The following is a 23,855-nucleotide window of genomic DNA, read 5'->3' on the forward strand; positions in this document are numbered from 1 at the left end:
TGTCTGATGAGGAATTTCCCCCACGAATCATTATCATTCAATTCTGCAAGTGGTTCTGATTTACTATCGCTGTTCTCTAGCCGGTCTAAAACCGCTTTTGACCTAAAGGGACGCTTTTTGGATGCCATGGACGTTTCTCAATTTCCAGGCAGAAAGGGCGGTAAAAATGCAGGCAGGGCGCCGGACAAAGCACTCGGGACAAAATGTATGTGAAATGGTTTGATACAGGAATGTTATACTATGTGATTTTAGTGTATTTAGTGAATGTGTAATTTTGACATTTTTGAATTTCCCGCCAGTTCTGTCTCCCGCACGTCCCGACGTCGCAGGGAACGGAACCCGGAAGACAGATGCCGGCATCGGCCGGAGGACATTGCTGGGGACACTGCAGGGGGGACATCGCGGGAGCGCAGGACAAGGTAAGTGAAACAGGGATCGCTGGAGAAGCACTGCAGTGTATTCCCAAGTGTAGCTCGGGGGGGTTACCACTTGTGGTGCTGAAACTTAACCCCGAGCTACACTCGGGAATACCGCCAGGGGGGTTAATAAAATCAAGCAATAGTGATGTGCATTGACTGACACTTAAATTGTGTACCAGAGATATATTTCCATTTCCTGTGTTCTATACAAATGTGTTTAGGGGACCACACAACTCTGATACAATCAGCTATGGAGTTCCATCATTTCAGATTCTCTGAGCTCTCTCCAATATCTGCAGAAATTCCCACATTGAGAGATCCTCACATAGGGGCTTCAGAACACTTTTCATGCAGCAAGGCTCAATTTGCTACATGAAAAATGTATTTCTAGTAGGAATCCCGTTCTTTCCTATGGGACCTTTCACATCTCTGCTCTACGACTCAGTGTGGAGGGGATAGGGAAGCGTGATGGGCCCAGGGGCAGACTGACAACTCATGGGGCCCCCGGGCCCATCACAATAAAAGATATCCACAGCCTTGAATATGCCAATCAGTACTGTTCAGGGGCGGACTGACAACTCATGGGGCCCCCAGGCAATAGGGGATCATGGGGCCCCTGTGTCCTTTCCCAAAGTCAAAAGAGCCTATGAAAAAGGTACCAGGGGCATCTCATGGGGCCCCCTACAGACCCCAGGCCCTCGGGCAGTGCCCGAGTTTCCAAATGGTCAGTCCGCCCCTGGATGGGCCCATTCACACTTATGTGTGTGCAGAAGGAACAGTGTGATGTGTAGCATCCTACAACTGTGTAATGGTTACAGATCAGCCCCTGATTTTATAAAGACTTTATTTCTTGCTGATCTGATTTTCCCAAACTTTATGTAGGTTTTCTAAAAAAAAGAAAAATGGAGTATGAAGTCCTCATACTGTGTATCAATATAATATTGTGTTCTTCCTGGAGTGCTGAATAGAGTGGAATCTGTCGGGGCTGATCTGGCTCTATGCAGAGTGAGGGTCTACCAGACTGAATGGGTGGTTATATCGGCTCTCATACTGCATAGTTGTCAGTAAACCTAAAGGAGATTGAACAGATTTTATAAAATCAGATTAAAAAGTGTTGCTAGCTTTCCGCAGACAAAGGATGAAGACTTACCTGTCACATAAAAAAGGCAAGGCCGACTCGGCCAGTAGGATATGACTATGAGCAGAGAATAATCCTCCAATAATAACATCACCTTCTTGATAATATTCATATTCAAACAGAAACTTTACAGCCTCGAGTCTGCAATGAGAGTCTGAGCTCCAGATTCCTAGAGTTCCATGAAGAATTAGAAGTAGAATTGTCAATAGGTATAAGGCAGAGTGTAGAGGAGACCAGATCATGTCATACATCAGATCTTCTTCCACGGTGTGATCACTGGCAGTGCTGCACATCCTCAGCACTGGAGGGAACACACAATCACCAGCTCTTTATATACATGATCTCAGACTGGTCTACATCTACGGACTCAGATGCAGAACAAAGGAATGATGAAATCATTGTAACATCAATCTAAAAATGAATATCCATATTGAACAATATAACTAATTTCATCCAGTCAGTTTATTCTTGAATCTTAAACTTTAGTTGTCCTTTAGGGCCCCCCTCACCTCCAATAATGAAATCCTCACCTGCACACCTACTCTTCAATGTGGGGCCTTTAGTGGCCCTGCATAGACTCTTTTATTCAAACAGTTACAGGGCCGGGGCCTGGGTCCTGATTCCAAGACAGGCCGTGGTCTGTCTTCATTCAAGTGCAAAGCATTCACTATGAAGGAGAGCGGAAGTGGCCAGCCAAGGAAAACTATTCTGACTCAGATTGTTGTGATAGCGATTTATCCCTTGTGAGACCTCTCTGCCTAGCCTGTATAAGCAGATATAATCACTGTGGACAATCCTTATCAGATAGCTTGAACTCACCAATACTGTGTTCATCCAGAAGTTGCTTTATTCTGTACATGTGACAACAGGATACAGCAGAATGAATGGTTTCCAGTATTATGCGGTCAAAAGATGATACTTTCTGTAGCGTACTATGCAGAATACATGTGTCCCTGTTACATGTGGACTGTTAGTTGCCTCCATGACACAGGAAGTGCTGAACTCAAGAAGAAGGGAGGAGCTTCATATAGAAAGGAATTGTGTCATAGATCTCAGGGAGGTAATATAAAACAAATGCATTACCAAATAAGGCCACTGGATGGCAGCATAACTAACTATAGAAATATCCATAGGAAATGGTATAAAAAAATAAACTATATAAATTCTCATGTACATTAACATAAATATTAACTGTGTAACAGCATACTCCCCGTCTGGCATTGTAAATGTCACTATTTAAACCATAACGGTAGTTATACAATTGCAAATAAACAACAGTGCAATTTGCTTGATGTCTGGAAGACCTGAAAGACATAAAAAAAAGAGAACATGCATATAGTGCAACAATTATAATGTAAGGCTTCAAGTTGTATCAATTAAAGTTCAAGACACTTCCTTCTTGAAGTCACAGGTTGGATCCAGCAGCATACGCAAGCAAGTTCATTCTCCAAAGGGTAAGAGCAGAACAAGTTCCGTGATAGGTCTGCTGAAAGTCTTTACAGTCCCTTGTCTTGCAACTTTCACCTCCACCTTGCGTACCTTTCCGTCATCACTAGGAATGCTCTTTACAATGAGTCCCATAGGCCACTCGATTCTTTCAGCTTGCTGGTCCTTCAGCAGAATGAGATCTCCAACTTTAATATTAGGGTTCAGGCGTTGCCATTTTCTGCATCCTTGCAGAGTAGAAATATACTCCATTCTCCAACGATTCCAGAAGCGTTTGGAGAGGTGTTGTACTCGCTTCCACTGGTCATAGCACAGATTTCCTGCTTTAAAGTTTCCAGGTGGAACAGGAACAGACCCAAGCTTCTGGGTAAGTAGAGTAGCTGGGGTAAGGATAGTTGGGGTCTCTGGATCTGTAGAAACTGGAACAAGTGGTCTTGAATTGATTATGGCAGATGCTTCTGAGAAGATGTGAAGCTCTTTTCCCTGACTTGCAGCAAGGGAAGCTGAGGTGTAACAGCGTGGTATACTGATTCCATCTAAGGCATGTAGAGATTGTTTCCAGGACTCCCACTTTGGAAGCTTGTCTGTAGGCAGCGGAGCATCCCAATCTTTAATAGATTCTGAGAACTGTCTAAGTAAGGCTTTACCTTGTATGGTGATGGGAGCCACAAATCCCAATGGATCGTATAAGCTGTTCACCACTGACAGAACACCACGCTTGGTAAATGGTTTGTCTGCAGAGCTGACTTGAAAGCCGAAGGTATCTTTTAATAAGTCCCACCGTAGGCCCAGACTTCTCTGTACAGGTGGCATGTCCATTCCAAGATTTAAATCTTTAAACCCAGCGGCATGATCGCCAGGTTGAAAGGCTTTCATAACAGCAACACTATTCGAGGCAATCTTGTGTAGTCTGAGGTTAGCCTCGGAAAGCGTACCTTGTGTCCTTTGGAGCAGGTCTATGGCTTCTTCGTCTGTAGGTAAAGACTTAAGTCCATCGTCGACATAAAAGTCTCTCTCAACGAAGTGTCGAGCATCCGCACCATACTCCTTTTCTCCATCAAGGGCAGTCCTTCATAAACCATATGTTGCAACAGCGGGTGAGGGACTATTTCCAAAAACATGTACCTTCATGCGGTATTCAATGATCTCATTGTCCATGTTGTTGTTACGGTGCCACAGAAACCTTAGGAGGTTCCCATGGTCTTCAGGTACAATGAAGCAATGAAACATTTGCTCAAAATCAGCAGTTATGGCAACTGGTTCTCTTCTAAAACTCATAAGTATACCTACAAGGTTGTTGGTTAGATTCGGGCCAGTGAGAAGAACATCGTTCAGGGATACGCCTTGATGCTTGGCACTGGAGTCAAATACTACCCTGATTTGTTTTGGCTTACGTGGATGATACACTCCAAAGAAAGGCAGGTACCAACACTCATCGTGTCTTTGAAGTGGTGGCGCTGGTTCGGCGTGATCATTGTCAAAGATCCTTTTCATAAAAGCGATGAAATGTTCCTTCATTTCAGGCCTGTTCTTTAGTGTTCGTTGAAGTGAGTTGAATCTGGATAGAGCCTGTTCACGATTGGTTGAGAGTGTGGCCCTTGCAGCACGAAGAGGTAATGGTGCGATCCAGCTGTTAGACTCATCCTGGAAGAATTCTTCGTCCATTATCTTGATGAACTCTCTATCTTCGACTGACAAGGCTATTTTGTTGTCATCATTTGTAGTACAAAACACTGTGGTACCTAGGTTGTCATCACAAAGAACAGGAGTAACATCAGGTACTTGGATGATGTCAGGAGGCTTCTCCTTTATTTCATAATGGTGAGGGTACTGTTTGAAGTGGGATGCACGTCCATTTCCCAACATGTAAGTTTTGAAGGAGTGGATCTCAGATGATGTTCTGTCCAGGCATACATCGCCCACTATTACCCAGCCTAGGTCAAGTCTTTGTGCATAAAGGGCATCGTTAGGTCCATCGCATTGGTCGCGTACTTTATGTACTCTGAGAAAGTCTCTTCCTAGCAGGACCAAGATTTCAGCACTCTTGTCCATCGCCGGAATCTCATCAGCAAGGTGCCTTAAGTGAGGATGATGATATGCAGCTTCTGGAGTAGGAATCTCTTCTCTTTCGTCTGGTATCTGATCACACTCAACTAATGTTGGGAGGGGTATGCCTTCTCCATCCTTGATATGAGAGACCATGAATCCATCGACCCTTCTGCCAAAGGTCTCTACACGACCAGAACAGGTTCTGAGAGTATACGGTGTGGCGTGACCTTCTAAGCCAAAGATCTCAAAGAATTTAGGCTTAACCAGGGATCTGTTGCTCTGTTCATCTATTATGGCATACATCCTAGCAGCTTCCTCAGGATGATCCTTTGGGTATATCTTGACTAGGCATATCTTGGCACAGAATTTGTGATCCAGTCCCTCTCCACAGACTTCTGTGCATGAAGAAGAAACATTACTTTTGGCTAGAGCATGACTGTGTTGCTCCCCGCCATAATTTGAGACAGGGGTTGAGGTAGGTAGCTGCTGCGGGTTGTCTGGAAGTGGAGTAGGATGCATGGCTGTAACATGTCTGTCGCTACCGCATTCTGTGCACTTGATGACAACTTTACAGTCTTTAGCAAAGTGGTTATAAGAAGCACAGCACTTGTAGCATATTCCAAGTTTCTGGAGAATCTCCCTGCGCTCTTGTAAAGTCTTTGCCCTAAGCCCACGACATTTCTTAAGAGGGTGAGGCTTCTTGTGAATAGGACACTGACGATTAGGGTCTTTATCTCTGGCATCCACAATGCCTTGGTCAGTAGGTGAGGTTGTGGAGGGTGAGATGTCTGTCCTGTTAACAGATATTGCTCTAGTACAGTCTCTATGTTTAGCTGCTGTGTTATCATACCTTGATGATGATGAGGATGAAGCAGGCAAGTTTGGTTCACTGAAGCTGAAGCTGGGATCATTTCTCGTCCAGGCTTGATCACTAATGAACCTGCAAAAGTATGAGAATGGAGGAAAGGATACGTTATAGTCTCTTTTGTACCTTGAGCCCTGTTGTGCCCATTTCTCTTGCAGGCCGTATGGCAGTTTAGACACCACTGGGTTGACACCATGAGCGGTGTCCAGGAAGCTTAGTCCAGATAGACGTGGGTCTGTCTTTGCCAACTCTAGCTCCATGAGGAGGTCACTTAGATCTTGGAGCTTGCGATAGTCTCTGTTTCCTATTTTTGGGAAGTTTTGCAGTCTCTTGAATAGAGCACTCTCTATGGCTTCAGAGCTACCATAGGCTTGCTCAAGTCTTGCCCATGCAGCAACAAGACCTGCATCTGGGTGGTCAACATGTACTGTTCTCAGTCTTTTAACATGATCTGCAGATTCTGGTCCCAGCCACTTTATGAGATCAAGTTCTTCCTTAGTAGTAAGGTTGAGATCAGCAATAGCAGCCTTGAAGGTTGATCTCCAGGCCCTGTAGCTCTCTGGACAGTCGTCAAACCTTGAGAGGCTGGTGTTAATGAGCTCACGGCGAATCATATATCTGGCAAAGTCATTCAAGTCTGATCTCTCACTCTTTGGTGCCAAAGAAACTTGTGAAACCCTTTGGGAGTGAAAGTTCTCTGGTGATGTAGGGTGAGATTTACCAGGGTAAAATGATGTTGCATGAGCGTTTAACTGTGGTGTAGTCTCTAAGGCTTGTGCTGGCTGTGGCGTGAGCTGCGACTTGTCACTGGAAGTCACCTTGTTGTTGGCAGGAGTTGATGTGGTTTGCTGCATAGATGTACTTGTGTTGTAGATTTGAAGAGGCTTAGGCATATGGAGCTGAGAGGTCTCTGTGTTGAGAGTCAGAACAGTGTTGTTAATAGGAGGTACAGGAGATGACTCTGTATCTTCGCAAATGTTATGCTTTAATACGTATTCACTGGTGCGTTCAACTGGATCTTCCAGTTCTGCTGGGATAAGGCAGTCTGAATTAGTACTTTGTCCCATTGCTTGTTCAACGAATTTCAGCCTTGCTAGGGAAGCTGCTTCCTCCTCTTCCATCTGCAGAATCTTTATTTGGGAATCTGCTTCTGCTTGTTGAGAAGCCATTTGTGCTTGGAGAGCTTTGCTTTTAGCTTCCATCTCTGCTTGCTGAGCTTTGCTTTTAGCTTCCATCTGTGCTTGTTGAGCTATCTTGCGTGCTTCTATCTCTGCTTCCTTTCTGGTAAAAGAGCTTTGCGCCTTTTTTGATTCAGCATCAGCGCGGGCCTCTATTCGCTTATCGCTTAACGTCGAACTTCTGGAGCGAGAGGATCTAGAAGAAAGTGCAGTGCGCTTGGTTGAGGTGGATCTGTGAGATCTGGTCTCCTGCAGTTGAGTAATGCGGAGTTCTGCTTTAAACTTAGCATTTTGCACTGCAAGATCCCTTTGTTGGTTTAGTGCATCAGTCCTGGTCAGTTCTGCTGAAGAATCCTCTATATTAGAGTCCTGCAAGAAAGCTGAGTATTTTACAGACAGCCGCTGGTAGCGTTCATATGCAGCAGATAGGCGATTTATAGTCTCTTAATTCAGCTGGTTGATCATTAAAGTGTGACAAAACTGACATGCATTGTGAAGTTCGGTCCCAGAGGTCTGACAGATTACTGGAGAACTCATCTCTAGTGGCTTCATAGTTTTCCCTGAGTTTCTGTGTTGGTTTAATTGTACGTTTAGGTTTTACGCTCTGTTCGGGAATGTCTGCAGAATCTGCTCCCTGTACGTCTGCTGGTTCAGAGGAATGATGTCTCTGCGTTGGTTCGGCCATAAAGGAGTGTTCAGAGCCTTGTCTAGACATTTTTTACTGTTCTGCAAAAATTGGTACTGTCTCTTTAAGAAGACGAACAGCAGCTTAGACAGGTGGGGTAACAGTTCAATGCAGAGAAACAGTTTTCAACATTCACATGAAGTGCAGTAAGCTTGTGCGACCATGTGCTTTGCAAGATGGCGGATGGCACTGAGCTTGATTGCAGATTAGGCACACACATATACACAGCAGGCTGGAGGGATTCTATGCATCTTCTGACTATTCTGACTCAGATTGTTGTGATAGCGATTTATCCCTTGTGAGACCTCTCTGCCTAGCCTGTATAAGCAGATATAATCACTGTGGACAATCCTGATCAGATAGCTTGAACTCACCAATACTGTGTTCATCCAGAAGTTGCTTTATTCTGTACATGTGACAACAGGATACAGCAGAATGAATGGTTTCCAGTATTATGCGGTCAAAAGATGATACTTTCTGTAGCGCACTATGCAGAATACATGTGTCCCTGTTACATGTGGTCTGTTAGCTGCCTCCATGACACAGGAAGTGCTGAACTCAAGAAGAAGGGAGGAGCTTCATATACAAAGGAACTGTGTCATAGATCTCAGGGAGGCAATATAAAAACAAATGCATTACCAAATAAGACCACTGGATGGCAGCATAACTAACTACAGAAATGTCCATAGGAAATGGTACAAAGAATAAACTATATGAATTCTCATGAACATTAACATAAATATTAACTGTGTAACAGCATACCATGCTCCATACTCTATGCTCCATTCTCCATGCTCCATACTTCATACTCCATGCTCCATACTCTATGCTCCATTCTCCATGCTCCATACTCCATACTCCATGCTCCATACTCTATGCTCCATTCTCCATGCTCCATTCTCCATACTCCATACTCCATGCTCCATGTTCCATTCTCCATACTCCATGCTCCATTCTCCATGCTCTATACTCCATGCTCCTTTCTCCATACTCCATTCTCCATTCTCCATACTCCAACTATATTGTTTTCAGGAATAGTGCATATCTGCCCAGTATGGGCCTAGTGAGAACTGCACTCTGTGACATTTGATAACATCTCTTCTTCAACTGGAAAAGGGTTTCCCTGGCCCACTTCACGCCAGTACATGTGAGTTAAACTCCTCCTCCAGGACCCTCAGGACCACCTTTCTCTTGTCTAATAAAAAGAGAACCACCTCTTCATCCTGTGTTCACTTTTTTGGTCAGACTCCAGCCGATCAGACATTTGGCTCACTTTATTGATGCTTGGATTTGGAGAAATGTGCCATTCCTCCCTGCCGAATTTACCTCCACCCCCAGGTACAGCCTCTCCTGGGGTTGGATGGTCCAGATGGATGGAGGTAAACCCTTTAAAAAACTGGATACCTTGCATTCCGTGGTTGCAGGCAGACATGCTTAAACACCTCGGTCCGGACACTTTCACCCCCTCCTGACCAGGACAATTTTCAGCTTTCAACAATTGCGCGATCATGCAACATTGCACTCAACTGAAATTTATACAATTTTTTAGATACATATAGAGCTTTCTTTTGGTGGTATTTAGTCACCACTTGTTTTTTTATTTTTTGCTAAACAAAAAAAATACAAATATTTTGAAAAAAATCCTCCACCTCTTTGGCCTTTCTGACTTTGTTCCGTAATCCAGGATGGGTATTTACCAGTTGGGGTTAATCACATTAACAGACTCCATGGTATGTAATTGGCCATGGGGCAGACTGACCATTTGGAAACTCGGGCACTGCCCGAGGGCCCGGGGTCAGTAGGGGGCCCCATGAGATGCCCCTGGAACCTTTTTCATAGGCTTTTTTGAGTTTGGGCAAGGACAGAGGGGCACCATGATCCCCTATTGCCCGGGGGCCCCATGAGTTGTCAGTCCGCCCCTGTTGGTGGCTATGGTTGTTTATAGTGCTGTGATTGTTATATGATTCTATTAATTGTATATACTTTGTTCTAATCTTTGTATAACGAGATCCAAGGTCCTGAGGAAGCGAGTTTTCCCACAAAACGCATCGGCCATATAAGAATAGGGTTTTAGGAACAAATACATGGTTATACAAAAAGGAGACACAATATGCACTTACTTTTAAGATTTAAAGTCTTTTATGATGATTGTTTTTGATACACAGTTGTGCTCAAAAGTGTACATTCCCTGGGAGAAATTGTGAAATTTTGGCATTGATATTGAAAATATGACCGATCATGCCAAAATATGCTCTTTTATTGAAGGATGATGGTCATTTGAAGCCATTTCTTATCATATAGTTGTTTGGCTCCTTTTTAAATCATAATGATAACAGAAATCACCCATATGGCCTAAATCAGAAGTCTCCGCCCCCGGATCAGAAGTCTCAGCCCCCTGAAATGTTTGGCCTTGGTACAGACACACAAGGTGACACACATGGGTTAAAATGCCAATTAGAGGTTAATGTCCCACATCTGCGGCTTTTAAATTGCACTTAGTGTCAGTGTATAGTCAATGAGTTTGTTAGCTCTTACCTGGAAGCATTGACTAGGCTAGATACTGAGCCATGGGGATTAGAAAAGGACTGTGTAACAAGGTAATGGAACTTTATAAAGATGGAAAAGGACATATAAAGATGTCCAAAGCCTTGACTATGCCAATCAGTACTGGTCAATCACCTATTAAGAAGTGGAAAGTTCGAGGATCTCTTGATACCAAGCCAAGGTCAAGTAGACCAAGAAAGATTGCAGCCACAACTGACAGAAGATTTGTCCGGGATACAAAGGGAAACCCGTAGGTAACCACAAGAAAAATACAAACTGCTCTGGAAAAAGACAGCGTGGTTGTTTTGAAGGAGCACAATATGATGACACTTGAACAAAAAATGAGCTGCATGAAGGAGGTGCCAGAAAGAAGCCTTTACTGCATCAACGACACAAGAAGGCCCGGTTAGGCATGTCAAGGTGTTGTCAGGCATATTGTAACCGGGCTTTTTTGTGGCATTGGTTCAGTAAAAGCTTCATTCTGGCACCTCCACCATACAGCTCATTTTTGTTCAAGTATCACCGTATTGTACTCCTTAAAAACAACCACACCATCTTTTTCCAGAGACGCCTGTTTTTCTTCTGAGGTTGCCTGTGGGCTTTTCTTTGAATCCGGGACAATTCTTTTGTCAGTTGTGGCTGCAATCTTTCTTGGTCTACCTGACCTTGGCTTGGTATCAAGAGATCGCCAAACTTTCTACTTCTTAATAGGTGATTTAACAGTACTGATTGGCATATTCAAGGCTTTGGACATCTTTTTATGTCCTTTTCCATCTTTATAAAGTTCCATTACCTTGTTACGCAGGACTTTTGACAGTTCTTTTCTGATCCCCATGGCTCAGTATCTAGCCTAGTCAATGCTTTTCACTTTTCACTGTCTGGACTGATTATGTACCAGATATTGTATCTTGTGTATCACACAAATCAACCAATGTACTATCATTTATTTATTTCAGGAACTTATATAGCGGCGTCCATTTACGCAGCACTTTACATATATATTGTACATTCACATCAGTCCCTAACCCTCAAGGGGAATGCAATCTAAGGTCCCTAACTCACATTCATATACAAGGGCCAATTTAGACAGGATCCAATTAACCTACCAGCATGTCTTTGGAGTGTGGGAGGAAACCCACAAAGGCACAGGGAGAATATGCAAACTCCAGGCAGGAGGTGCTGTGGCTGGGATTCGAACCAACAACCCTAGTATTTCCAGGAGGAAGTGCTAACCATTTAGCCACTGTGATGCCCAAATAAAGGTCAAATCTGTACGAGTGGTCAGGGAATATAACTTAGTGAAGCGTCATCTATAGTAGTCAATTCAGGGACATCTTTAAGGAGGGGAAAAAGGGGCAGCTGCCCTGGGCCCAGTCATTGTTGTGGGGCCCAAAGCAGCTGCCCCATACTTGCTAACTGTCTTGGTTTACATGCCCTTGCCCCTTGAAGTCTTCGTCCCACGCTGTGTCCCGATATCTCAGTGTAAAGTGCTGTCATATATGATGCCCAGCTCTGCCATGTATAAATCAAGTGTGCAGACTATGTCAGCAATCACATGTAAACAACTGGCATTCATATGTAAATAGAGGCGGCAATGTGGCATTCATATATATATCATGACCCCCCGAGGTTCCAGCCACCATAAACGGGGGATGCTTGAAAGTCCTGCCACTGAGCCTACCATCAGCCTGTCCTGTAAATGTAAGCAAAGGGAGGGGGGTTACAGAGGTAGGTAGAAAAGGAATTACAGTTTGGGGTGCACAGGTGAACAAGGAGGGGATGTACAGATGTAAGGAAGGTGGGTGAAAGATGAGCAGAGGTGGCATATAGAGTTAAGGAGGAGAGGGGGAGGTTGGAGTGGAGAGGTTGGGGGAGATTCGGGGTGTAGAAGTTAGCAGGGAAATTTAGGATGCAAAGGTGTACTGACAGGGTGGATAAAGATGTACATCGCCTGTAGGGTAGCCAATTGATTTCAATGGGCTGCTCTATACACTAAAAAAGTGCTTGACCCTTTTCAAAAACATGCTGTGCCACAGCATTGTGAATTTTGGTGCATGTGAAAACACGCATGTCAGCAGATGTCCGAGGGTGTCATTAACAATTAATGGCACTGCTGTGTATCTGCTAAAGGGCAGCACGTTTCTGTGGTGTCAGGAATGCGATTTTGCATGCGTTCCCAACACGCACAAATGTGAACATAAGCTATATGTCTCAATTACATTGGTGGTCAGTGTATATCTTCTCATTACATTGGGGCGTGGTGTAGAATCCTTTCATTCACACTATTGGTCAGTGTGAATATTCCCTTTACATCGGTGGTCAGTGTAGAAACTCCTCTTTATATTGGCAGTTGGTTAAAAATCCTAACTTTCATTTTACTTAGTGTCAAATCCTCCCTTACAATGGTGGTTTATTTAGAAGCCCCCCTTAAATTGGTGGTCAGTGTAGCAATTCATTGGTCGTTTGTGTAAAACCCCCATTACATTGGTTGTCAGTGTAAACTCTTCATTACATTGGTGGTCAGCTACTGCCACTGATCCCAGGAGTCCTAGAATATCTAGGAGTTTTCTGTCTATTGGTGGCTCCCCTCACCTTCTCAGTCCATGTTGTGCTGGCAATGAGGAGATGATGTGCTGTAATCTTTAGAACCAATCAGTGAGATGTAATGATGTGCTGTAACCTTTAGCAATCAATAAGTGGTAATGATGTGTAGTAAACAATAGAGACCAAAAACTGACCAGTAATAATGTGCAGTAACCTTTAGCACCAATCAGTGAGTGGTAATGATGTGCAGTAACCTCTAGCAACCAATCAATGAGCAGTAATGATGTGCAGTAACCTCTAGCAATCAATGGGTGAGCAGTAATGATGTACAATAATCTCTAGCAACCAATCAGTGAGTGTGAATAATGCTTCTTACATTGGTGGTCAGTGGGAGGAATGCTCCTTACATTGGGGGTCAGTGGGAAGAATGCTCCTTACATTGGTGGTCAGTGGGAAGAATGTCCCTTACATTGGTGGTCAGTGGGAAGAATGTCCCTTACATTGGGGGTCAGTGGGAAGAATGTCCCTTACATTGGGGGTCAGTGGGAAGAATGTCCCTTACATTGGGGGTCAGTGGGAAGAATGTCCCTTACATTGGGGGTCAGTGGGAAGAATGCTCCTTACATTGGGGGTCAGTGGGAAGAATGTCCCTTACATTGGGGATTAGTGGGAAGAATGTCCCTTACATTGGTTGTCAGTGGGAAGAATGTTCCTTACATTGGTGGTCAGTGGGAAGAATGTCCCTTACATTGGTGATCAGTGGAAAGAATGCTCCTTACATTGGTGGTCAGTGGGAAGAATGCTCCTTACATTGGTGGTCAGTGAAAAGAATGCTCCTTACATTGGGGGTCAGTGGGAAGAATGCTCCTTACATTGGGGGTCAGTGGGAAGAATGTTCCTTACATTGGTGATCAGTGAGAAGAATGCTCCTTACATTGTGGATCAGTGGGAAGAATGCTCCTTACATTGGTGGTCAGTGAGAAGAATGCTCCTTACATTGGTGGTCAGTGAGAGGAGGAGGAGGACACACTGAAGGAGCTCTCCCTGAGAATCAGCATTTTCAAGCCTGGGCCTTGCCTGCTAGCTTGGCCCAGGAACCATGCCTGATCCAGGGGGAGGCCCTGGGAGGGATTCCCCTGATGAGACCGGGCCTAGTGAAGAGGAGGAGGTGGAGGACCTGACTGTGGGTCCCGGCCCTGGGGAGGATGTGGATGTCTTCAGGCAGAAGTTTACTGATAGATTTGTGACTATTGGAAGAGCTGAGGAGAAACTTAATGTTTTAAAATCTGAACACAAATCCTTCAGAGCCAAATACTGCCAGGCCTGGAGCAAGAACAGATTGGGCATGAAGCCAGCGCTCCAGCACATGGAGGAGAAAGTAAAGAAGCAATCTTTATTATTAGAAGAGCTGAAAGCCAGAAGTGGTGCATTTAAAGAAAAGTTTGATAATGAGAGGAGATTTGCCAGCCAGACATCAGTGAGCTCTGTGGATCAGCAGCCTCAGGTAATGGATGACCCAGCTCCATCTACATCAGCGTCTCTCCCCCCATGTCAGGCTGAGGAGTTGTCAGTAGCAACCAGCCAGGGGGTTGAGGGTGAATATGGAACCCTGAAGTTCATCCAGCAAATGGAGTCACCCCTGAGAGCAGACAAGTTCGCCTTCTCTGATGACCCTGCAGAAGTCCCTGAGAATGGACAGAGGAGGTACAGAGCAGAAAAGCCAAGACTGGTGGAGAGATCCCAGTACACCAAGATGGCTGCTTCCAGCATGCCTGCCCCACCTGCTGTGGTGGGTACTGCAGATCAGGAGCTCTGCAAGCAGCCTGCTGTGGAGGAATCCTCATCCATCCTGGAGGGAAAATCCCTGGCAGAGAGGTCTCCATACCATCAGGGGAATGTGGGTGAACCTGCACCAAGCACCCCCCAGATGGAAGTTACTGCTGCTGTTCCTGCTGAGACCAGTAGTCCCTCTACAGACAAGATGGCTGCTCCCTGCAGAGAGACTGTTTCACCTGAGCTCCCAGGTGCTCCAGAGCTGATTGAGGCTGGTGGGGGAGGGGAGCAGCACACTGCACAACATGGAGAGCAAACATGGGTGTCTCACTTGTTGCTGTGTCTGAGAATCCAATCCAGTCCTGGGCTGAGTGTCCTTTCTTGGAGGAAGAGATGACTGCTGGAGCTTCTATGGTTGCAGCAGTGAGTGCGGACATTGCTGTGAAGTCTATGAGACTGGTAAAGCAATGGATGTGATGGTGGTGGGTGGAGGTGAAGGGGTTAACATTGCTCATAAGACTAAAAATGACATTTCTCCCCCTGCTCAGCAGAAAGAGGATACACCATCCAATCTCGTATCTGTGCAATCAGTATCTGCTAGAGTTGCACCAGACGCTCCCAGACACACAAATATTTCTGCTGCTGGGAGGATTGGGGGGAGCTATGCTTCTGTTTTGGGGAGTCGCACCAAGGGGGGTGGGGGTAGTGTTGGGAATGCTAATGGTCACAATTTGGGGAGGTTTGGGGGTGGGATGGTTGGTGGGGTCAGGAGAAGGAATGTGGTGCAGTTGAAGTGGGAGGGGGAAGGGAACCCACCAGTAAGGGGGAGGGTGGCAGAGTTGATTCTGGAGATGGGGTTTAAAGCCTGTGATGTGTTTGCGTTGATCTGTCCAGTCGGCAGCTATGAATACGATTTGTCATTTGTAAAACCTGAAGGCCTGGACCTGTTTTGGGAGAGATATAGGAGGTGCAGGAGCCTTCAGTAGTGGAAAGGTTTGGTGGCAAAGGTTGTTTCCAGACAGCCTTTGATAAAATCGGTGACAATCCTGGTCCGGAATGAATCCATACCAGAGGCTGATTTAGTAGTTTGGCTACGCCGACATGGTGAGGTCCTCACCCCACTGCGGAAGGTCCTGGATGAGCATAGGATATGGACAGAGGCCTGGACGGTGTCACTGCAATTGAGGGTGCTGGGCAATGTGGTTCAGCATCTTCCCTGCTCAGCCTTTCTGGGGAGGGATAGGCTGACCATATTCTATCAAGGTCAGCCTAAAGTTTGTAACAAATGCAGAGAGAGGCCATTTTGCATCGTCCTGCACCATCAAGAAGTGCTCACTGTGCCAGGATTTTGGCCATTTGGCCAAAGAATGCACCGAGATTCGGTGTAATTTGTGCCAGCAGCTGGGTCATCCATACAGTCTGTGCCCAGAGGCACTACACAACCTGCCAGGACTGGAGGCTGAGCTGCAGAGGCTGGATAAAGTGGATGAGGCAGCTGATGCTAGGGAGGAAACTGTTGTTGCCCCTCCTGTGTCTGTTTCGTCTGTTGTGTCAGATTGTGTTTCCCCCAGTAATGTCACCCCTGAGTCTGTCCCTCCTGTTCCTAAGGTACATAGATGCTCCAGACTGGCGGAAGCTGCTGGGGGGGGCGGATGTAGCTGATCTTCCCTCTCGGCCTACTCCACCTCTGGTACCTGTCCCCCGTCAGCGCAAATGTGGTAAGGAGGTTGTGGGGGTGCCGGATGGGGGTGGAGCCGATGGGGCTCAGGGAGGGGTATCCATGTCCCATGTCTCACCTCCTGCTGGGGGGGATTTGGCTGATGAGGGGTGGGAGAGGGTGAAGGAGAAGAGGAAGAAGAAGAAGAAGAGGAGGATGAGAAGAGCTGTCCTCTCTTCCTCAGAATCGGATCCAGGAGGGGTCCCTCTTGGCAATACTTTTTCAGTTTTGTCAGGTGATGAGATGGTATCTGATATATCCATTTCTCTATCATCTATGGATGAGGGGGAGTCACGTACTCTGAAGAGAGCTGTTTCGGGTGATGAGAGTGTGGTAGAGGTTAAGAAACGACTACCCCAATCATCCTGATGGCAGTTCCCGCTCTGTTAAAGGTGGTGACCATTAATGTCGCCAGCATTAAATCTGCAAGAGCTCGCGATACGGCCTTATTTTTGCTCAGCGAGTTTGATGCTGAGATTTTATTTTTGCAAGAGACCTGGCTCAATACATTGGCCGATGTCTATCTAGCTAAAAGGGAGTGGAGATGTGGTCCCTCCTTTTGGTCTCTTGCGGCTGAACCTTGCAGCAGAGTTGCGGTCCTTTTTAAAACCGATATGGTAACGTGCCGGCGGGTAATTGAGGTAGAAATGGGGAGATGCATGGTCTTAGACGTCTCTGTTAGGGGGCAGGACCTGCGCCTGATCAATATCTATGGACCGCAGTCAAAATGGGGCAGGAAATGCCTCCTCACAAAGATCAAGCCCTTCCTTTTTACGTCCCAGCAGGTTGTCTTTGGAGGTGACTTTAACACCATAATTAGGCCTGAAGACAGGAGAGGCTCCATAGACAGGCTGGGTTATGATAGCGTTTTTCCCAGAGATTTGGTTAGACAGGCAGGCCTGATAGATGTGCACATTAAGCACTGCCCTGGCAGCACGGGGTTCACATTTCAGAGAGGGAATAGTCAGAGCAGGATAGACAGGTTTTTTTTAAAGGAGAACTCTGCTTTCTCGGCTCCTGAGTTGAAGGCGGTGGAGTTCTCTGACCACTATATGCTGTCTGACTCTGAATGCCTCGGACACTCCACCCAGGGGAAGGGGTGTCTGGAAACTGAATTCGGCTCTCCTGGAAGATGCAGAGGTAAGACAATCCTTTGAGGATTTTTTTCAGGCACAGGTTTCTATTCTGGACTTTTGCAGCAGTAAGTCAGAGTGGTGGGAGCTTGTGAAACAAAGGGCGACTGGACTTTTCAAGGCCATAAGTAAGAAGAAGCAGCTTGGTATGTATATTGCCTACCAGCATTTGCGGAGGAAGCTTGATCATCTTGTCTCGTATGGAGGAGATCCAGGGGAGATCTCTGAAGTGAAGCTTCTTCTTAGGAAGTGTCAATACGACCGGCATGCCTCCTTGATTCTGGAGAGGGATTGTGGGAAATATCACTCGCCTGATCCTTACCAGAACTGTAAGCAAGGCATAGCAGTTAAGACGGTCATTGGCCTGAAAGACAGTACGGGTTCCCTGATAAAGTCCAGATCAGGGATCTTGGAGATCTTTGGGTCGTATTATGCAGACCTCCTGGGAAGAAAGGACCTTAGCCGGGACAGGATGGAAAGCTTTCTGGATTCTACTCCAGGATTGGGAAATGGTGCATTGCTTTTGATGAACTTGACAGAACCAATTTCAGCGGATGAGGTAGTTCATGCTATAGACAAGCTGGCTACCAAAAAATCGCCTGGGCCAGATGGATTGACAGCTGAATTTTACAAGTGTTTTAAGTCCATTCTGGCTCCCTTTTTAGCGGAGGTTTTTAACAGCTGTCTAGAAGAGGGTTTGCTCCCTCCCTCCATAAGGCAATCTGCTGTGATTCTTCTGTCAGTCAAAAGGTAAAGACCCCTCAATGATTGAGAACTGGCGCCCCATCAGTCTTCTCAATGTTGATAGAAAGATCTTGGCAAAGATTCTTTTGTGGCGCTTGTCGTCAGTAGCAGGCAATTTGTTGTCCAGCCATCAGTACTGTTCGGTCCAAGGTAGAAGTAACTTTTCAGTGGTTTTGGCTATCCGGGAGGCTTTGGAACGATGCAGGGCTTCTGGATGGAGAAAGTACTTGCTGGCATTGGATCAGGCAAAAGCTTTTGATCGAGTGAATCATGAATATCTGTGGTTGCTGCTTGGTAGATACGGCCTGCAGGGGAGGTTTATAGATTGGCTGAAGAAATTACAGTTGTGTCCAAAATTATTCAACCCCCACTGAAATTGAGTGTTTTGGCCAGTTTGACATTGCTTTTGATCATTCAGTCATCTTGCTTACATTTACATTAAAGAGGCACTTGTAGGTCAGACAAATATAACATAACAGTTATAATGAAATAACCACAAATGTCTTTTCTGTGCTCACAGCATTATCAGTTTTATTCAACCCCCAAGTGACATTCAATCTTAGTACTTAGTACAGCATCCTTTTACAGTTATAACAGCTTTTAAACGTGAAGCATAGCTTGACACAAGTGTCTTGCAGCGATCTACGGGTATCTTCGCCCATTCTTCATGGGCAAAGGCCTCCAGTTCAGTCACATTCTTAGGCTTGCGCACTGCAACTGCTTTCTTTAAGTCCCACCAGAGGTTCTCAATCGGATTTAAGTCTGGTGACTGCGATGGCCACTCCAAAATGTTCCAGCCTTTCCTCTGCAACCATGCTCTAGTGGACTTGGAGGTATGCTTGGGATCATTGTCCTGTTGAAAGGTCCAACGTCTCCCAAGCCTCAGGTGTGTGACGGACTGCATCACGTTTCCATCCAATATCTCCTGGTACTGAAGAGAATTCATGGTACCTTGCACACGCTGAAGCTTCCCTGTACCTGCAGAAGCAAAACAGCCCCAAAGCATGATTGACCCTCCACCATGCTTCACAGTAGGCAAGGTGTTCTTTTCATCATAGGCCTTGTTCTTCCTCCTCCAAACATAGCGTTGATCCATGGGCCCAAACAGTTCTAATTTTGTTTCATCAGTCCACAGAACACTATCCCACAACTTTTGTGGTTTGTCCACATGGCTTTTGGCATACTGCAGTCGACTCTTCTTATTCTTTGGAGACAGCAAGGGGGTACGCCTGGGAGTTCTGGCACGGAGGCCTTCATTACGCAGTGTGCGTCTTATTGTCTGGGCTGAAACTTCTGTACCCACATCTGACAAATCTTTTCTCAGTTCCTCAGCAGTCACACGGGGACTTCTCTCCACTCTACGCTTCAGGTAGCGCACAGCAGTCGAAGTCAGCATCTTCTTTCTGCCACGACCAGGTAGCGTTTCAACAGTGCCCTTTGCCTTGAATTTGCGAATGATGCTTCCTAAGGTGTCTCTTGGTATGTTTAACATCTTTGCAATCTTCTTATAGCCATTGCCCTTCCTGTGAAGAGAAATCACCTCTTCTCTTGTCTTCCTGGACCATTCTCTTGCCTTCACCATGTTTGTAACCACACCAGTAAATGTCTAGAAGGAGCTGAGTATCACAGTCATTTTAAAGCTGCCTAATTGGTGCTTATTATGCTTGATTGCTGCTCGGTGACATCCACAGGTGTTTTCAATACCTGATGGAAAGCACCTGTATGAACCTCTGTTCTTCAGAGTGGTAGTCTTTAAGGGGTTGAATAATTGTGGCAATGAAGAAACCACATAAGAACCATTTACTACTGTATTACATAAACAATTGATGTCATTTTAGTTGCATTTGGGTAGTTACAACGTCCTTGTAGGATTTGATTCTGAATACAATTCCAAATGTACACTATAGTCCCTAAACCCCTTTACAGCATTGGGGGTTGAATAATTTTGGACACAACTGTATATAAAGGGGCTGAGAGCTTCCCATTTGTTAATGGTTGGGTTGGGCGGCCTTTTGAGGTCGGCACTGGTGTGCGCCAAGGATGTCCTTTGAGCCCCCTGCTATATGCTTTCGCAATCGACCCCTTTGTAAGAAGGCTAGAGGGCGCATCGTTGTGCGGGGTGCCTCTGGGCATTGCTGGTGTGCCGCCTTTGAAGGTTGTTGCCTATGCTGATGATGTGTCTGTTATTATCTCTTGGACTGAGGAGGCGCAGGAGGTGGTCTCTGTGATAGTGCAGTACACGGAGGCTTCTGGCTCTAAAGTCAACCATGAAAAGAGTGACGTTTTCTGGATGGGTGAGAAGGGTGAAAGCTTCGAACTTCCGGATGCCTTCCCAGAGCCCCAGCAGGAAATTAAAATGTTGGGTCTCAAATTTGGTCCTGGTGACTATGGTCATCGAAACTGGGAAAGCAGGTTGGTAGATGCCAATGCCAAAGTAGCAAGCTGGAAGAGATGGAGGCTTTCCTTGAGAGAGAGGGTTGACTTGATCAAAACTTACTTGATCCCGATCTTTTTATATGTCAGCTTTGTCTGTATCTTGCCGGTATCTCTCTATGCAAGGGTCTACAGCTGTTTTTTCCAACTGTTATGGGGAAATAGGCTGAACCTGATCAAACGTAATGTAACTTACCTGTCCAGGCGGGAGGGTGGCCTAGGAATGGTCAACCCGATAGTTTTCTTTTCTTTGCTCTTTTTAAAGTACAATCTTGGTAATATGTTAGCAGAGACCCCGCCGGGATGGGTGGGTATTTTTCAGTCTTGGTTTAGGCCTTTTCTGCATTGCTGGGAAGATGGCGGCCCAGTGAAAAGTCTGAGAGTCCGACATGGCAAGCTCCCAGCTTATGTTGCCCCGTGTCTGAAAATACTTCGGCAGTGGCAGGTGACACTGGAGGATATCAGGTCCCTTCCCAGGAAAGTTCTGGGGGAGAGAATTTTGGCTTCTGCTTTCAGTGTGTCACTGGCCTTAAAGGATTGCCCAGGCTCCGTAATGAGGGAGGGATTGCGTTTAATTAACTTGGAGAGAATCCCTTTGAAGTTTAGGGATTAAGCCTGGCTTGCTTTGCATGGAAGGCTCTATGTGAGAGGGAACCTGAAGCACCGCCCTGTGGATGATCGGGATTGTCTTAGAGCAGAGTGTGTTGGTAAAGTGGAGTCTATGGACCACTTTCTGCTCCAGTGTCCCTTTAACATAGAGGTGTATAAAAGGGTGGGGAGTGGGGGGCGTGGTCTGCCGCGGCTGGATGATGGCCGCCTAGAGAGAGAGCTCCCGCCGGCCGGATCCCTCTACACAGCCTTACGGAGGAGCGGGGTGAGTGAGTACTGTCTCACTATGGGGAAGTCGGACCGGACATCAGCCGGTGCCCGATCACGATCCCCACGGAGCCAGGGAGCGCAGGGGCGGCATATACAGGAGCTCTTCCGCTCCCAGCAGTGGAGGGAAGGGCCGCAGCCATCTCCTTCTCCCTCTGCATCCCCCTCGCCCCCTCCCTCTGCTGCCACTGATATAGCAGCTCCCTCCTGCTCTGCCTTGTCGGCTGCCCCGGACACAGTGCCTCACCATGACATCCATCCTGCATCCCAGTCCCTGTCATTAAGGGATCTTCATGCAGTGGCAGCAGACATCAAGGCCACCCTGTCTGCCACGCTCACTAATGCCCTTGGAGATTTAAGGGAGGATATAAGGGCCATGGGCTCACGCATGGAGCAGGTGGAATCCACCTCCAGGCAAAACAAATCTGCCATTTTAGACATGCGACAAAATTCAGTGAGGCACACTTCTACTATCAGAGATCTTTGCAGACATGTTGAGGATCTAGACAACCGTGGCCGCAGACATAACATTAGAATACGTGGTCTCCCAGAATCAGTGGAAACTAACGATATCCCCAAAGCGGTAATGGCCATATTTAATGACCTCCTTGGTCGCCCGCCAGCAACCCCAATTGACATCGAACCTGTACACAGAGCGACCCGCCCTAGGAGGGGAGACGCAGATCCACCCAGGGATGTCATTTGTTGCCTTGTAAGTTTCCCGCTCAAAGAGGATATCCTCAGATGTGCTAGAGACAGAAGGCATCTTTCGTATGAAGGCGCAGAATTACAACTGTTTCAAGATTTATCCAGCATTACCCTACAACAACGCCGTGCATTACGTCCCCTTCTGGACATGCTCCGATCACGTAACATCACTTATAGATGGAGGTTCCCATTCTGCCTCTCTGTACAAGCTAACGGACAATCATGCAACCTGAGATCCCCTGAAGAATTGCCATTGTTTTGTTCCTCCCTGGACATACCTCTGATTGACCTACCTGACTGGTATAGCTCCATAAGATTGCCACCAGTTCAGGGCCCGGGATCGGTGGACAGTGCTATGGATTGGCATGCTCAATCTAACCGTAGAGGTCGGATGCCTCCGACGACTCCTCCGAGACTCCCCACAGGGGGCGCAACAGCCATCCTCAGCCCGACGGCCTCTCCTGCACATAGGAAGCCGCGGCGCGAACTCTAATAGTCTGATATCCCCGCTCTGCAATACCTTTCCGGCGCATGTTTTTGCCAGGTTCCTATATTTTGCCACTTCCACGAACCCTTTCTTACAGTTTTGCCACGAAAGTTCCAGTTACCTCTTTGTGCACTGATCAATGCCTGTTGAACTTACACTTTGCGACACATACCTCTTATCCACCAGGATGGCATCCTCTACTCTACAGAGCTTACATACAGTTACGGCCCTGTATACACTTAACGGGCCTCCTCACTTCTCCCTACATGATATGGGAAAGGACATTGACCGCATGCAAACTGGTTCCACCCCCCACATTGGGGAACAGTTTTTTTTGGATCCATCCAGGTCATCGCTCAGACACATTCAGCTTCCCATGGCAATCTCTCCGCCCCCCTGCTGTTTCTTGACCTGCGCCTCTTCACAGCCTCATGGGCCCTCTGACCATCCGTCTGCATTCTGGAAGACTTCCATCCTTCAGCTTCGTCCTTCTGATATTAAATGAGTGTCACTCTTCCCTGAAGATGTCCTGCGGCCTGCAAGAGACTGCTCAGTATTACGCTGTTCGCTCCCCCTACACCTTGGAAGGCCCGGCACATCTTGGTCCTTCGGATGAAGCCTCTGCCTAATTTGTAATGTATCCTCTTTGTGGGATTGTGTCAGTGGCCTAATTTCTCTCTCGGGGGGCGGGTTGAGGGGATATGGTTACTGCATGCTGGGATGGGCAGTAGAGTTATAGGGGTTGGTAGCGGCAATTACTGTACATGAAGTTTGGCTGTGTGGATGAGCATCGCCTCCCTATGCTACTAGATAGTTCACCCGGATTTGAGTCCTCCTTTTCTCTCTCCGGGTTGTCCTTACCTATTGCTTTGCCTGACGAGGTTCACCTGAGGACTATCACGCCCTCGATCGCCCTCGTACACATCCCCCTTTCGTCTCCTCATCCCCTTTACTATGCTGATTTGAGAGAGGTGATGCTCGTCCCCCCTGCTACTCGGAGGATTCAGAGGTCATTTTGTTCTATGGGTGTGTGGGGTTTTTTTTTTTTTTTTTTTTTTATATATTTGTATTTGTAGGTGTATGTGTATGTATATGTGTATATATTTATATGCATAT

At 46.4% G+C, this 23,855-nt stretch overlaps 1 protein-coding gene across 1 annotated transcript in view; it reads right to left on the bottom strand.

Moving 5' to 3' along the window:
- The window catches only part of LOC149445861 (vomeronasal type-2 receptor 26-like), a 56,664-nt gene extending 51,609 nt beyond the window's left edge, over positions 1–5,055 (bottom strand). The window contains exons 1-2 of the mRNA XM_089653313.1: positions 4,746–5,055; positions 1,570–1,858 (exon numbers count right to left, since the gene is read on the bottom strand). Coding sequence (XP_089509439.1) covers positions 1,570–1,858; positions 4,746–5,055 — 599 coding nt within the window. The remainder of the gene's footprint in view (positions 1–1,569; positions 1,859–4,745) is intronic.
- Between the last annotated feature and the right edge of the window lie 18,800 nt (positions 5,056–23,855).

This window comes from Staurois parvus, unplaced genomic scaffold (genome assembly GCF_062004578.1).
Source record: "Staurois parvus isolate SC_StPar_1 unplaced genomic scaffold, SC_StPar_1.0 ptg000706l, whole genome shotgun sequence".
NCBI lineage: Eukaryota > Metazoa > Chordata > Amphibia > Anura > Ranidae > Staurois > Staurois parvus.